The sequence below is a fragment of the Heteronotia binoei genome, chromosome 10 (genome assembly GCF_032191835.1).
Source record: "Heteronotia binoei isolate CCM8104 ecotype False Entrance Well chromosome 10, APGP_CSIRO_Hbin_v1, whole genome shotgun sequence".
Lineage (NCBI taxonomy): Eukaryota > Metazoa > Chordata > Lepidosauria > Squamata > Gekkonidae > Heteronotia > Heteronotia binoei.
In genome coordinates, this window is record NC_083232.1 from 3,453,510 (window position 1) to 3,469,097 (window position 15,588).

General features: G+C 51.0%; 1 protein-coding gene across 2 annotated transcripts in view; it reads right to left on the bottom strand.

Annotated features, from left to right (window-relative positions):
* Positions 1-6,824: 6,824 nt before the first annotated feature.
* KLHL18 (kelch like family member 18) overlaps positions 6,825-15,588 on the bottom strand; it is a 62,478-nt gene continuing 53,714 nt past the window's right edge. The window contains exons 7-10 of one of the 2 annotated variants that reach the window (XM_060248100.1): positions 11,503-11,725; positions 10,683-10,787; positions 9,329-9,440; positions 6,825-7,205 (exon numbers count right to left, since the gene is read on the bottom strand). In XM_060248100.1, the coding sequence (XP_060104083.1) occupies positions 6,825-7,205; positions 9,329-9,440; positions 10,683-10,787; positions 11,503-11,725 (821 nt within the window). Of the gene's footprint in view, positions 7,206-9,328; positions 9,441-10,682; positions 10,788-11,502; positions 11,741-15,588 lie in introns of both variants that reach the window. The other variant, XM_060248099.1, reaches the window with a different exon arrangement.

The window sequence follows — 15,588 nt, forward strand, 5'->3', positions numbered from 1 at the left end:
GTTAGAACGGATAAAAGGAATTCCTTCTTCACCCAAAGGGTGATTAACACGTGGAATTCACTGCCACAGGAGGTGGTGGCAGCTACAAGCATAGCCAGCTTCAAGAGGGGGTTAGATAAAAAATATGGAGCAGAGGCTCATCAGTGGCTATTAGCCACAGCATATTGTTGGAACTGTCTGGGGCAGTGATGCTCTGTATTCTTGGTGCATGTGGGGGGGGCACAGTAGGAGGGCTTCGAGTGTTCTGGCCCCACTGATGGACCTCCTGATGGCACCTGGCTTTTTTGGCCGCTATATGACAGTGTGTTGGACTGGATGGGTCATTGGCCTGATCCAACATGGCTTCTCTTGCGTTCGTATGACCATCCAGGTCAGAGCAGAAGTCGCACAGAGTTGGTTTGCTGTTGCCGGCCTCTGCATAACAACCCTGGACTTCTTCGGTGGCCTCCCATCCAAATACTAAGCATGACCGGCCCCACTTAGCTTCTGAGACATGATGAGACTGGCCTAGCCCGGGCCATGCAGGTCAGAGTTTGGCTCAGTAGAAAGCAGCTGAAAGTGATTTTGCAGTCACCCCGAGAGGCCTCCTTTGTCAGTGGCCAAAACCTGCCTGTCCCAGTAGAAGACCCAACACCTCATCGGTTCACTGCTTACCTTGAAGAGCCAGTTTGGTGTAGTGGTTAAGTGTGCGGACTCTTATCTGGGAGAACCAGGTTTGATTCCCCACTCCTCCACTTGCACCTGCTGGAATGGCCTTGGGTCAGCCATAGCTCTAATAGAGAGCCAGTTTGGTGTAGTGGTTAAGTGCGCGGACTCTTATCTGGGAGAACCGGGTTTGATTCCCCACTCCTCCACTTTCAGATGCTGGAATGGCCTTGGGTCAGCCATAGCTCTAATAGAGAGCCAGTTTGGTGTAGTGGTTAAGTGTGCGGACTGTTATCTGGGAGAACTGTGTTTGATTCCCAACTCCTCCACTTGCAGCTGCTGGAATGGCCTTGGGTCAGCCAGAGCTCTAATAGAGAGCCAGTTGGGTGTAGTGGTTAAGTGTGCGGACTCTTATCTGGGAGAACTGTATTTGATTCCCCACTCCTCCACTTGCAGCTGCTGGAATGGCCTTGGGTCAGCCATAGCTCTAATAGAGAGCCAGTTGGGTGTAGTGGTTAAGTGTGCAGACTCTTATCTGGGAGAACCAGGTTTGATTCCCCACTCCTCCACTTGCAGCAGCTGGAATGGCCTTGGGTCAGCCACAGCTCTAATAGAGAGCCAGTTTGGTGTAGTGGTTAAGTGTGCGGACTCTTATCTGCGAGAACCGGGTTTGATTCCCCACTCCTCCACTTGCAGCTGCTGGAATGGCCTTGGGTCAGCCATAGCTCTAATGGAGAGCCAGTTTGGTGTAGTGGTTAAGTGCGCGGACTCTTATCTGGGAGAACCGGGTTTGATTCCCCACTCCTCCACTTGCAGCTGCTGGAATGGCCTTGGGTCAGCCATAGCTCTAATAGAGATCCAGTTGGGTGTAGTGGTTAAGTGTGCGGACTCTTATCTGGGAGAACCGGGTTTGATTCCCCACTCCTTCACTTGCAGCTACTGGAATGGCCTTGGGTCAGCCATAGCTCTAATAGAGAGCCAGTTGGGTGTAGTGGTTAAGTGTGCAGACTCTTATCTGGGAGAACCAGGTTTGATTCCCCACTCCTCCACTTGCAGCAGCTGGAATGGCCTTGGGTCAGCCATAGCTCTAATAGAGAGCCAGTTGGGTGTAGTGGTTAAGTGCGCGGACTCTTATCTGGGAGAACCGGGTTTGATTACCCACTCCTCCACTTGCACTGCTGGAATGGCCTTGGGTCAGCCAGAGCTCTAATAGCCAGTTGGGTGTAGTGGTTAAGTGTGTGGACTCTTATCTGGGAGAACCGGGTTTGATTCCCCACTCCTTCACTTGCAGCTGCTGGAATGGCCTTGGGTCAGCCATAGCTCTTGCAGAGGTTGTCCTTGAAAGGACAGCTGCTGGGAGAGCCCTTTCAGCCCACTCACCTCTCAGGGAGTCTGTTGTGGGGGAGAGAAGATATAGGAGATTGTAAGCTGCTCTGAGTCTCTGATTCAGAGAGAAGGGCGGGGTATACATCTGCACTTGTCTTCTTCTAGTGGTTGTGTGGGCTCTTATCTGGGAGAACAGGGTTTGATTCCCCACTCCTCCACTTGCACCTGCTGGAATGGCCTTGGGTCAGCCAGAGCTCTAGCAGAGGTTGTCCTTGAAAGGGCGGAGAGCCCTCTCAGCCCCACCCACCTCGCAGGGTGTCTGTTGTGGGGGGAGAAGATATAGGAGATTGTCAGCTGCTCTGAGTCTCTGATTTAGAGAGAAGGATGGAGTATAAATCTGCAGTCGTTGTCGTCTTCTTCAAATCCCTCACAGAATCAGCCACGTTCCCAGGGAGAGAAAAAAAAAATCAACAACTTGCTTTTATTTGTTTTTCCTGCCTGAAAAACTCTGCACTGCTTTTGTCCAGACCTCGAGGGCTGGTGCGTTTTCAAGTCTGTTGCTTACAAGTACTTTTAGTAGCGCAGAAATGTCAGCATGAGTTTGTACCCGGGAGCATGTATTGGCTGGCTTGAAGTTTTACAGACACTGGTCGGCGAGAGACGTGTGCGCACAAACCAAGCACGTTTACCATCCAGATATGCCCACGCTACACATCGACTTTACACACAGCTCCTCAATATATATATATAATGTATACATAATACATATCTATAGACATCCACATATATACACCTGACGCACGGAAAACCTATGGCAGCGCTGAGGATGGGATCGAACCCATTACTGAGACTCTGCAACGGGAGTCCGGGTGTGCAAATGCTCTCGCTCCACTGCAAAAACTGCTCCGAGTCTATATTCGAGGCAGTCGCCCCCACTGCGGACGAGAGGCATTTGCGCACCGTGGCAAATTCAAACAAGGGCGGTGCTCCAGCCCCGAAAGCTGCGCCCTAAAGAGGCGTCCCCACGGCCGCTGCGACATGAACGCGACAAGACTCGAACGTTTATTTGCCAGTGGTTATGGAAGAACTAGTGTTGGACGATGCAGCCCTGTTCCTCTACAGAATCCGGATACGACACCGGGGAGGGGTTTTGACTAAAGAGTCAGCTCAGGGAGAAAAGGTCGGGCAGGGCAGGCAATGCGGGATAACAGCCCCCTCCACAAAAAGAGAGGGCCAAAAACCAAACTCAGGCGCGCTGAGAAAAGATCCTTTTCAAGTTGGATAGGGAGAAACCCAAGTCTCCTCCTCTGCTGAGCAGTTACAATGAGTCCCCCAGAAGCAGGCCTGCTCGAAGCAATTTCACACTAATGCGGACAGACGGCCTCCACGCGGAGGCGTCAGAAACCGGGTTTCGATTCCGGACCCTGGCCCTCTTTGGTTTCAAAAATCTGCACTGCTGCTCATAAATGAAGAGCGCATCGAAGGAAAACAGCGGACAGGTACTGAAGCGCACTGTGTAGCCCTTGCCAAACACGGCTACGGCCAAGAACCGGAGTGTGACAGAACTGGCCTTTGGGAAGCCGAAAAACGGGATTCTAGGTTATGGCGGGGGCTTGTTATCTGTTTAAAACGGTGAAGGAAAATGAGAAACCAACTACCTACTCTAATTAGGTGTTAATGCTGTGTGGTACTTGGCAAACAACCCAGCGGGTACTTCAGAATCTCCTAAGCCCCACAAAGGGCATGATCTTTGGGGGGAGGTTTCCCAGCACATAGGGCTCCCCAGTACTTCTCCCCCATGTGCTTAGAGATGTATGCCTGCCCCATCGTCCTGCAACCTCTCCGGGGGAGTAACAGCTACCTCCGAAGCAAAGCTGCCTCCTTTCGGTTTGTAGACTAGTTGACCAAAGGCCGCCTTCTCCCACGCCCGCACCTTGAGGAACCGGCAGTAATACCGGCTGAAAGATTAAGACAACGAGGGGATTTCAAGACAGACAGCTCTGCCCAGTCATGAGATATTTGCCAGGTTTTACGAAGCTGGCTGCAGTGGAGTTACTCTCTCCGACAAGACCCGAGAATCTCTTTTTCGGTTAGCGGGAGCTGTTTGGCAATGTGAAAAGAGGCGAGCCTTGCGGATTAAACGGACGAGACAAGCGCCTGCCGCAAAGTGTGTGCCGGCAGCTACAGGAAGGCTGCAGTGCGCGGGCGGGGTCTCGAGTTCGATTTAACCCTTTTCACTTTAAACTGATAGGGACTGGGGGCAGGAGGGACAAAGAACTCCCCAGCTCTGAACCCCAAGTTTGAACAGGACAGGAACGCTCAACAGATCCAGGTGGGTGGGAGTGTTCAATGCAAGACAAGAAAAAAAGTTAAAGATAGCATTCCATTGCCTGTTAAAACTTTAGCGATTTTTTTTTAAGAGAAAGAGAATGAATGCACGTACAGGATGTTGGCGTCGCCAGGGCTTTCTTTTGTAGCAGGAACTCCTTTGCATATCAGGCCACACACCCCCGGTGATGTAGCCAATCCTTCGAGAGCTTACAACAGACCTGGTGCTGAGAGCCCTGTAAGCTCTTGGTGGATTGGCTGCATCGAGGGGGTGTGGCAAAGGAGCTCCTGCTACAAAAGGAAGAATCTGCCACTTTCTGCTTTATGGACCGGCCACAGAACGGGCTTTTCTACAGGTGGACTGAAAGCTGCTGATCAGAGCAGGGAAGGTAGAGACTGTAACAGAAGCCTACGATTCTGTAACGACATGACGGCACAGAGCGCTTTTGGTTTTTTAAAAGGAACACTGCGATACCACCGTGTGGTGGCTATTTCTCTGCAAAAATGGACTGTGCATCTGCCAAAGGCTGTTTTGTGCAGATGAAACAAAGGGCGTGTGTCATCTGGCCCTGCTTGCTGGCACCTCTCCCGGAGACCCTCCTCCTCGATGCCCTCCTCCTCGATGCCCTGGCAGCTGAAGACAAGCAACCGTCTTTCCTTCCGGGGCAAAGTCAAAACAATCTCACTCATTTGGGAAACCCGCAAACCACTGGATCCGGTCTTGTTTAGGGAAAAAAGCACAAAACTAATCAAGAACCGGTCAGAACTCAAAAGGGCAAAAAAAGAAAGCGACCATTTCCTCCTTGCTTGCAGTCAGAAGCCAGGGTTTGGGGGCTGGTTTCTATCTAACGGCAGCCTCTTTTCTGGTTGTTAAACAAATCCCTCTCTTCAAATCCAGCTTCCTGTTGAGCTACGACTGACTGTGTGGGGGATTCCAGGGATCGCCAGGGGGCCACAAAACAGCAGGGACCAATCCTTCCCCCCTCCCCCCAAATGATTTGGATGTGCCGATATTCAAACACACGCGGGAGGGGGCCTTTCGCACAAAACTCGCCAAGAACCGGTCAGAACCCGAAGGGCAAAAAGAAAGCGACCAAATTCCTCCTTGCCCGTAAATCAGAAATCGGGCTGGGGCCTCTTCCGGTTGTTATAAACAAACCCTCTCTTTAAACCCAACTTCCTGCTTAACTACAACATGTGGGGGATCCCAGGGGGAAGGCGGGGGATCCCAGCGATCGCCAGGGGGCTGCAAAAGAGCAGGGACCAATCCTCCCCCGCCCCCCCCAAAAGATTTGGATGGGCTCATATTCGAATGCAGGCAGGCGGGACATTTCGCAGTTATGCTTCTCAGACACGGGACGAAGCCCCTTCGTCGGTGAGCCCGGCGTGTGTTGGAGGGACCTGTCCGAACAAGAGGTCCGGAGGGGGGGGGGGGTCCTGCCGGTCTGCAGCTGATGGCTCGATTCAACTCCGCCAGTGCCTGAGAGGCCAGCAAAGTTTTCAGGGAAGACACCTTCCCTGACGAAGGGAGCACCGATTCTTGGACGGTTTTACTCCGAAAATCTTGCTCCTGGACTCTAATCCGGTAGGTCTGGGTCACTAACTCTGCAGAACACGCTTGCGGAACAGCCCTAAGAGGCCTCGGAGCATACAAATTAACCGGGGGCCTGGAGCCGGACTTTGAAGGGAGGGCTTCCCAGGGAGTAATGCGTGCACCCCGTGGGGGCATAAACGCCCACTCTGGCCTCCAGGGAGCAGATGGCAAAGCCTATGGGGTCCCCTCCATCCATCCTGTCTTGCATTTGAAGTGGAAATCGAAGCCCCTGTGGCATATCTGGCGGTCCAAACAGCACCTGGATTATAAGTCTCTAGCCCTCTGATGCTCACGGGCAGCAGCAAATGCTGCGGTTTTCAGACACGCCCCACCCCAGCGAATAAGGAGAAACTCCTTGTGAGCTAGGTATGTAGGATGCTTCCCAAAATTTTCTGGATAGAAACTGAGACACCTGCACCCGTGTGCCGGGCACGGAAATGGGGTGCTCTCCTGGCCTAGTTGGCCCTTCCTTTATCGTGGGATGAGCAAGTCAGATGAGGATCCTGCCCAATCCACCCGGAGGCCGTGGCCTCTGACAATCCCCCGCACCCCCAGCCATAACTTCTAGGACTCTGAGGCAGAGAAGGGGAAAACCAGAAAGACAGGAAACCAAGTGGGAGCCAGGCTTGAGAACTGGTATAGCACAGGAAGGGAGGGGGGGGGGGAGGGGGGCAGGAGAAAAAGAGAGAGGTGGTCTGCTTTCAGTCACATGGTTTTGGTCTCCACGCTAGTCAGAGCCTGGGGCGCCTCAACAGGGACGCGGTTCCGACGACGGAGCTGGTTGTGCATTTTTCAAAACGGAGATGATCCGAGCACCTGGGTAGGGATGCACCTCTCTTGGCAGCAGGCGCCTCGCTCCGCAGATTGTCCCTCCGAGACTGGCCTCTCCGTCCTGGCAGTCGTTGGCCTACCCCGCGGACCCCCCTCCCCCTCAGAGGGTCAGGATACAGCCCACCCCGACTCCCCCCTCGTGAGACACCATCGGGGCCATCAACGTCCAGCGGTTGGTCTTGGGGTCGTACATTTCTACCGAGCTCAGGTTGGACTGTCCGTCATAGCCCCCCACGGCGTACAGGCAGCCACAGTTTGCTACAAGGGAGACGCGGCTCCGGCGGGTGTTCATGGGCACGATCAGGCACCACTGCTCTGCCTTGGAGTTGTAGACCTCGGCGATGCTGAGGAACCCTGAGCCGTCGTAGCCCCCGCAGACGAACATCTTGCTGCCCAGAGAGGCTGCGCCGTGTCGACAGCGCTTGTTGAGCATGCTGGCCACGGAGTGCCACGAAGCCGTGTGATGGTTGTAGCATTCCACCTGCGGGAAAGGAGGAGTCCAGAAAGCAAATGAGCCCAGGCAGGACGTGCTATGAACACTGCCAAGAACCTGAGGACTGCGGGGGGACATGATAGAGGTTTACAAGATTATGCATGGGATGGAGAAAGTAAAGAAAGAAGTCCTTTTCTCCCTTTCTCACAATACAAGAACTTGTGGGCATTCAATGGAATTGCTGAGCAGTCGGGTTAGAATGGATAGAAGGAAGTCCTTCTTCACCCAAAGTGTGATTAACATGTGGAATTCACTGCCACAGGTGGCGGCTACACGCATAGCCAGCTTCAAGAGGGGATTAGATAAAAATATGGAGCAGAGGTCCATCAGCGGCTATTAGCCACAGTGTGTATATATATATAAAGGATATTACAGCATTGGAAAAAGTCCAGAAAAGAGCAACTAGAATGATTACAGGTTTGGAACACTTTCCCTATGAAGAAAGGTTAAAACGCTTGGGGCTCTTTAGCTTGGAGAAAAGTCGACTGCAGGGTGACATGATAGAGGTTTACAAGATTATGCTTGGGATAGAGGAAATAGAGAAACAAGTCCTTTTTTCCCCCTTCTCACAATACGAGAACTCGTGGGCATTCGATGAAATTGCTGAGCAGTCAGGTTAGAACGGATAAAAGGAGGTCCTTCTTCACCCAAAGGGTGATTAACATGTGGAATTCACTGCCACAGGAGGTGGTGGAAAATACAAGCATAGCCAGCTTCAAGAGGGGATTGGATAAAAATATGGAGCAGAGGCCCATCAGTGGCTATTAGCCACAGTATATATGTGTGTGTGTGTATACACACACATATATTGGCCACTGTGTGACACAGAGTGTTGGACTGGATGGGCCACTGGCCTGATCCAACAGGGCTTCTCTTATATTCTTATGTGACACAGAGTGTTGGACTGGATGGGCCACTGGCCTGATCCAACATGGCTTCCCTTATGTTCTTAAAAAAACAAAAAAACAAGCTGCACTGATGTGGGCTTGAAGATTAAAAAAAGGTAGAAATATAAGATTAGAGGGAAAGGAGATTATTCTGGCTCAAAACCAGAGCAGATACATTCTATATTGCCAGTAAGTGGTCAACACACTAGTCCAGGGGTGGCCAACGGTAGCTCTCCAGATGTTTTTGCCTACAACTCCCATCAGCCCCAGCCATAGGCCATGCTTGCTGAGGCTGATGGGAGCTGTAGGCAAAAAACATCTGGAGAGCTACAGTTGCCGACCCCTGCACTAATCCAAGAAAGGAACTGGTTTTATGCTGGTGCACAAAGTTCAAAGGCAAAAACTAAAATTCCTTCAGTTCTAGGAAACACAATTCATCTTAGAAGAAGACTAGGATTGCTAAGCCCCTCCGCTGCTGTGGTGGGGGACTGTTTTCTTTCACGCGTTATGTGGCACGATAACATCACCTGGATGTTGTATTCTGCATGTCGTATGAGAGCTAGTTTGGCGTTGTGGTTGAGTGTGCAGAGTCTTATCTGGGAGAACCGGGTTTGATTCCCCACACCTCCACTTGCACCTGCTGGAATGGCCCTTGGGTCCGCCAGAGCTCTAATAGAGAGCCAGTTTGGTGTAATAGTTAAGTGCGTGGACTCTTATCTGGGAGATCCGGGTTTGATTCCCCACTCCTCCACTTGCACCTGCTGGGGTGGCCTTGGGTCAGTCATAGCTCTGGCAGAGCTGCCTTGGAAGAGCAGCTTCTGGGAGAGCTCTCTCAGCCCCATGTACCTCACAGGGTGTCTGTCTCCTGAGAGCCAGTTTGGTGTAGTGGTTAAGTATGCAGACTCTTATCTGGGAGAACCAGGTTTGATTCCCCACTCCTCCACTTGCACCTGCTAGCATGGCCTTGGGTCAGCCATAGCTCTGGCAGAGGTTGTCCTTGAAAGGGCAGCTGCTGTGAGAGCCCTCTCAGCCCCACCCACCTCACAGGGTGTCTGTTGTGGGGGGAGGAAGATAGAGGAGATTGTGAGCCGCTCTGAGATTCAGAGTGAATCCGTCATCTTCTTTTCTAATCCGCTCAGAGCCCACGAACTAGCAGAGGGACAAAGCAGGCGGCTCAGGCCACGCGGCTGATGCACAGCGGGGGGGGGGGGGAAGGGTACTCACGCTATTGAATATCTGCAACCCGTCGTGCCCACCGGAGACGAAGATCCTCCCTTCAAAGACAGCGACGCCTGCCGCGCTGCGATTGGCGCTCATCGGGGTCACCACCGTCCACCTTTCCAAGAGAGAATCGACACAGGGGAGCTGAGGATCGGCCAACAGAAGTGGAACGCTCTGTCCCTGATCCTGGGCATCCCTTCCCCTGCTGGAGGCGTTTTCCTCTGGTGGAAAGGAACTTCCCCCAATGGCTCAGTGGCAGAGCCTCCGCTTGGCAAACAGAAGGTCCCAGGTTCAATCCCCGGCAACTCCAGTTAAACTGACTGGCCAGTAGGTGACGTGAAAGACTTCTGCCTGAGACTCTCTTTTATTTATTTAGTTGACTTATATTTATTTCTTCAGTTGACTTATATTCTGCCCTTTCCTACAAATGGGCTCAAAGCAGAAATGATGCTGTCTCTATGAGGGGAGAGGAAGGGAACCTCAAAATCTTGGTGCTTTGGGGGGGAATGGAGGGGCCGTTGGCCTGATCCAACATGGCCTCTCTTATGTGACACAGAGTGTTGGACTGGATGGGCTACTGGCCTGATCCAACATGGCTTCTCTTACGTTCTTATGTGACACAGAGTATTGGACTGGAGGGGCCATTGGCCTGATCCAACAGGGCTTCTCTTATGTTCTTATGTGACACAGAGTGTTGGACTGGATGGGCCATTGGCCTGATCCAACATGGCTTCTCTTATGTTCTTATCCAACTCTTACAAAATACCCAACTAAATATGAAGAGATGAAAACCGACTTAAGAGTTTAAAGGTGTTGAAATTTTATTCTTCTATCTCAGGGGTGGCCGAACTGTGGCTCGGGAGCCACGTGTGGCTCTTTCATACATATTGTGTGGCTCCTGAAGTCCCCACCACCCTTTTGGCCAACTTGGAGAAGGCATTTCTGTCTTTAAATCGGCCCATGGTTTGGAGGATGCATTTGAAGTTAAAGCTGATTTCTTTCTACCTCTCCCTCCCCCCCCTAAATTTGCCTTCCTTCCTTCCTGTTTTGTGGCTCTCAAACATCTGACAGTTATTTTATGTGCCTCTTACATTAAGCAAGTTTGGCCACCCCTGCCCTACCTCATCTGGAAGTTCACCACTTATGGGCTGAAAGAGAGTGAAGACATTTATTGTTTTGATATATTATATGTTCTCATCCCTCCTCCCCCCGTCCCTTTTTTCTTCTGTTCTCCCCCTCCCTTTGGTCCCCCCGCCCCCGCTGATTATACCTATTGGTAAAATCTTTTTTAAATAAAAAAAAATACCCAACTAAAAGAGGAGGAGGCAGCAGCGACAGGAACGTTCAAAAGACTCACTTGTCTGTCTCGGGCGAATAGGATTCCACGGAGTTGAGGGAGGAGGTGCCATCGTAGCCGCCACACACGTAGATCTGCCCATCCAGCACTACGGTTCCCATGGCACTGAAACAAGCCAGGAAGAAACAAGAAGATGATGATATTGGATTTATATCCCGCCCTCCACGCCGAAGAGTCTCAGAGCGGCTCACAATCTCCTTTGCCTTCCTCCCCCACAACAGACACCCTGTGAGGTAGATGAAGATATTGGATTTATATCCCGCCCTCCGCTCCGAAGAGTCTCAGAGCGGCTCACAATCTCCTTTACCTTCCCCCCCACAACAGACACCCTGTGAGGTAGATGAAGATATTGGATTTATATCCCGCCCTCCACTCCGAAGAGTCTCAGAGCAGCTCACAATCTCCTTTCCCTTCCTCCCCCACAACAGACACCCTGTGAGGTAGATGAAGATATTGGATTTATATCCTGCCCTCCACTCCGAAGAGTCTCAGAGCGGCTCACAATCTCCTTTCCCTTCCTCCCCACAACAGACACACTGTGAGGTAGAAGAAGATATTGGATTTATATCCCGCTCTCCACTCCAAAGAGTCTCAGAGCGGCTCACAATCTCACAATTTGAGCAGACTTCGGAGGCTGGTGGAAGACAGGAGGGCCTGGCGTGACTTGGTCCATGGGGTCGCAAAGAGCCGGACTCGACTGTGCGACCGAACAACAAAAATTCTGTTCCCAAGTGATCCCCTCCCCAACCTCTATAAGCTTGACCCAAGCTTTCAAAAGTTCCCTTCTTGTAGGCCACACATGCAAAGATCTGCCACCCACCTCCGTTTGCTGTTCATGCTTCCCACTTTAGACCATGAGTCCGATTCCGGGCTGTAAACTTCCACTGTGCTCAGCCTCAGCTGCCCATCGTATCCCCCGATGGCGTACAAGAGCCCGTTCAGCACGGCCACTCCCACGCGGCTCCGGGCTGTCGTCATGGGCTGGCACTGGGCCCAGCGGTTGGCAACGGGATCGAAGACTTCCACCACGTTCAGCGAGTCACCTGCGTAGAAATGCGCTGCTCACATTTTAAGGCGTGAAGAAATTACAAGAGAGAGAGAAGGCTCATTTGCTCTCTGGACTCTTCCTCGGGGCAAGGGCATTTTGGCTGTTTGGGAATAGTCCATTCTTTACTCCCCCTCCCGCTTTAGTGTGGACAACTGGCAATTTTAACCACCTAGGGAAGGGGTGTCAAACATCCCTGGGCTTTGATTAGGCATGCGGGGCATTTTTCTTCCCCCTCCGGTTCTTACACTTTGAAGCTCCCAGGCTGAGTCTCTTACAGTTCCCAGGCTTTTTGAAGCTCTGAGGCTGAGTCTTTCAGTTCTTTCAGTTTCAGCTTGGGAGCTTCAAAGGCTCTTTGAAGCAGGTTTGGAAGCTCTGAGGCCGAGTCTCAGTTCCCCAGCTCTTCCCGCCTTTCTTTGCTGACTGTTGCAAGGAAAACGTGGGGTGGATTCCAAGATCCATTCCACGTTTTTCTTGCAGCTTTGCCTGTGCTTTACAATGGTTTCAAATGGAGTGCAGACGGTTACATATTCAACATTCCTAAAGCCATCTGAAACTAATGCTTCCTGGAGTTGTGTGTCCTTGAAAACAAAAGGTTCATGCTTTCAACCATCTTATCTCTGCTGAATGGGGGATAATCTGAGCAGACTGGTGGGGGGAGGGAGAAGCTTACAATGCCATTTCATTGTTTCCCCAGAGTCAGAGCCTTGTGCTTTCCCTTGATGTTTCATTTTTCAAATTGCCCTGCCAAATTCCGCCTTTCCAACTTAAACTACTGGAAAGAGTATGAAGCACGTTTGTATTTTAAGTTAAAAAAAAAACCAATATCTTTAATTGTGTCTGTCTGGGGCCATTATAAAGTTTATATCCACATGACCTGGCAGTATATTTTTTGCACTCATGGTCCCGGGTCCACAAAGCCCCATTTGTGTCAGATCCGGCCCTATTAACAAATAAGTTTGACACCCCTGATCTAGGGGGATTTGGCCGTTATCTTCTGGACTTGGGGTCCCAATCCTGTTTGACCTTGTGGGCACGCTTGGAATTCTGGCATTCCAAGCAACAAACGGCCGCCACAAAACGGCTGCTGGTGGAGCCAGCTGCAAAGTGATTGCCACAGCTTAACTTCACCAATGCGGTGCAGATCCTTGTGCAGCGGCTGCTACCAAAGTGACAAAGAAATCTGCACAGCCAATCAAATCTCCAGCGGCCAAAAGCCCTACCTGGCCTTGCTTACTTCCTAAACACACTTGACGGGCACCATTAAAGGGTGTTGGTGGGTCCTGTGGTGCCCAAAGGGATCTTGTTGGGGATCCCTGATCCAGTCATTTTGGCTGTAACCATCTAGGCAATCGGCCATAATCATCGAAACCAGGAGTGGCCAAACTGCAAGTTGGGAGCCGCATGTGGCTCTTTCACACGTATCAAGTGGCACTCCAAGCCCCCACGGCCCCATCAGCCGGCTTGGAGAAGGCAGTTCTCTCTTGAAATCACTCCTCCAAGCCAAGTCAGCTGGCAACTTGGAGAATTCATTTAAAGTGGCTTTCTTTCCACCTCTCCCTCCCTCATCTCCCATCTATTTTCCTTCCTTCCTTCCTTCCTTGGACTGGATGGGCCACTGGTCTGATCCAACATAGCTTCTCTTATGCTGTTATGTGAATGCGCACTTCTTCAAATACATTGAACATAAGAGAAGCCATGCTGGATCAGGCCAATGGCCCATCCAGTCCAACACTCTGTGTCACATAAGAACATAAGAGAAGCCCTGCTGGATCAGGCCAATGGCCCATGCAGTCCAACACTCTGTGTCACATAAGAACATAAGAGAAGCCCTGTTGGATCAGGCCAACTGCCCATGCAGTCCAACACTCTGTGTCACATAAGAACATAAGAGAAGCCCTGCTGGATCAGGCCAATGACCCATCCAGTCCAACACTCTGTGTCACATAAGAACATAAGAGAAGCCCTGCTGGATCAGGCCAATGGCCCCTCCAGTCCAACACTCTGTGTCACATAAGAACATAAGAGAAGCCCTGTCGGATCAGGCCAATGGCCCCTCCAGTCCAACACTCTGTGTTACATAAGAACATAAGAGAAGCCCTGTTGGATCAGGCCAATGGCCCCTCCAGTCCAACACTCTGTGTCACATAAGAACATAAGAGAAGCCCGGTTGGATCAGGCCAATGGCCCCTCCAGTCCAACACTCTGTGTCACATAAGAACATAAGAGAAGCCGTGTTGGATCAGGCCAGTGGCCCCTCCAGTCCAACACTCTGTGTCACACAGTGGCCAATATATATGTGTGTGTGTGTGTGGATACACACACACACACACACACACACATATATATATATACACTGTGGCTAATAGCCACTGATGGATCTCTGCTCCATATTTTTATCAAATTCCTTCTTAAAGCTGGCTATGCTTGTAGCCGCCATCTCCTGTGGCAGTGAATTCCACCTGTTAATCACCCTTTGGGTGAAGAAGTACCTCCTTTTATCCGTTTTAACCCGACTGCTCAGCAATTTCATCGAATGCCCACGAGTTCTTGTATTGTGAGAAAGGGAGAAAAGTACTTCGTTCTCTACTTTCTCCATCCCATGTATAATCTTGTCAACCTCTATCGTGTCACCCCGCAGTCGACATTTCTCCAAGCTAAAGAGCCCCAAGCGTTTTAACCTTTCTTTATAGGGAAAGTGTTCCAAACCTTTAATCATTCTAGTTGCCCTTTCCTGGACTTTTTCCAATGCTATGATATTCTGAAACAAGACTTCCTCCAACCATTTCACATAGACTTGGGCGGGGAGTCGGTTTAGTTGCCGCGAAGGGCTAATTAGAGTCAAGATGCATAAATGAGCAATACGTATAGCTAGGATTACTTCAAACATACCTGTGGGGCTGTCGCCTTCCACATATACCTGGGAGGTCGTTACGTTCGGCCTCCCAACATCTGTTGGCCATCCTTGACCCAAGAGACACCCATCTTGCCTCAACTAGGGGCAGGGCTTTTTCGGTCCTGGCCCCAACCTGGTGGAATCAGCTCCTCCAGTGATCCGGTCCCTACGTGGCTTATTAGCCTTCCGCAGGGCCTGTAAAACAGAGCTGTTTCGCCAGGCTTTAAGTTGAGGCTGCGGGCGTCTATTCTTGATCCGGCTGGCCTCCCCTGTCGGCACTGTCACCTGTGCTAAAAAATTGATTACCATCTGCCATCTCTGTGAGATATCATGATGGGAGACGGTCAGGTAGCGCAATATGTGATACAGTAAACTTCTCGGAGCGCTGTTGAGTTACGTTTTTAAAATGCTTTGATTGTATTTTGTTGTTTTATCGTACGCTGCACTCCGCCCTAAGCCCTACAGGGAATGGGCGGAATAGAAATATACTAAAATAAAAAAATAAAAGCGGTCGATAAGACCTGTGAACAGCAGCTGATTAGCGTACAGATGATAAAAGAGTTAACCAACAGAGGTGAGAACTTAAGTTTGAGTCCAGTGGAACCTTAAAAACCAACGAAGTTTAATTTGGGGTGTGAGAACAGAGTCACGCCTCCACCTGGGCGACGGGTTGGATCTTGCAGACAAACAGCGGCTCTTCTTCCTCGGGCAGAAGGAGCTTTTCCCTGGTGCAAGAGGAAAGGCCCACTGTTAACGGACCTGTGGGATCAAAGCCCTCGCCAAGACGCAGAGGTGACTTGGAGGAAGAGTATTTTCCGTGACCAGCACAGAGAAGAGCTCTCAGAGTTTAGGGTGATTCACACGTGGAATTCACTGCCACAGGAGGTGGCGGCGGCTACAGGCATGGCCAGCTTCAAAAGGAGATTGGATAAACATCTGGAGCAGAGGTCCATCTGTGGCTCTTA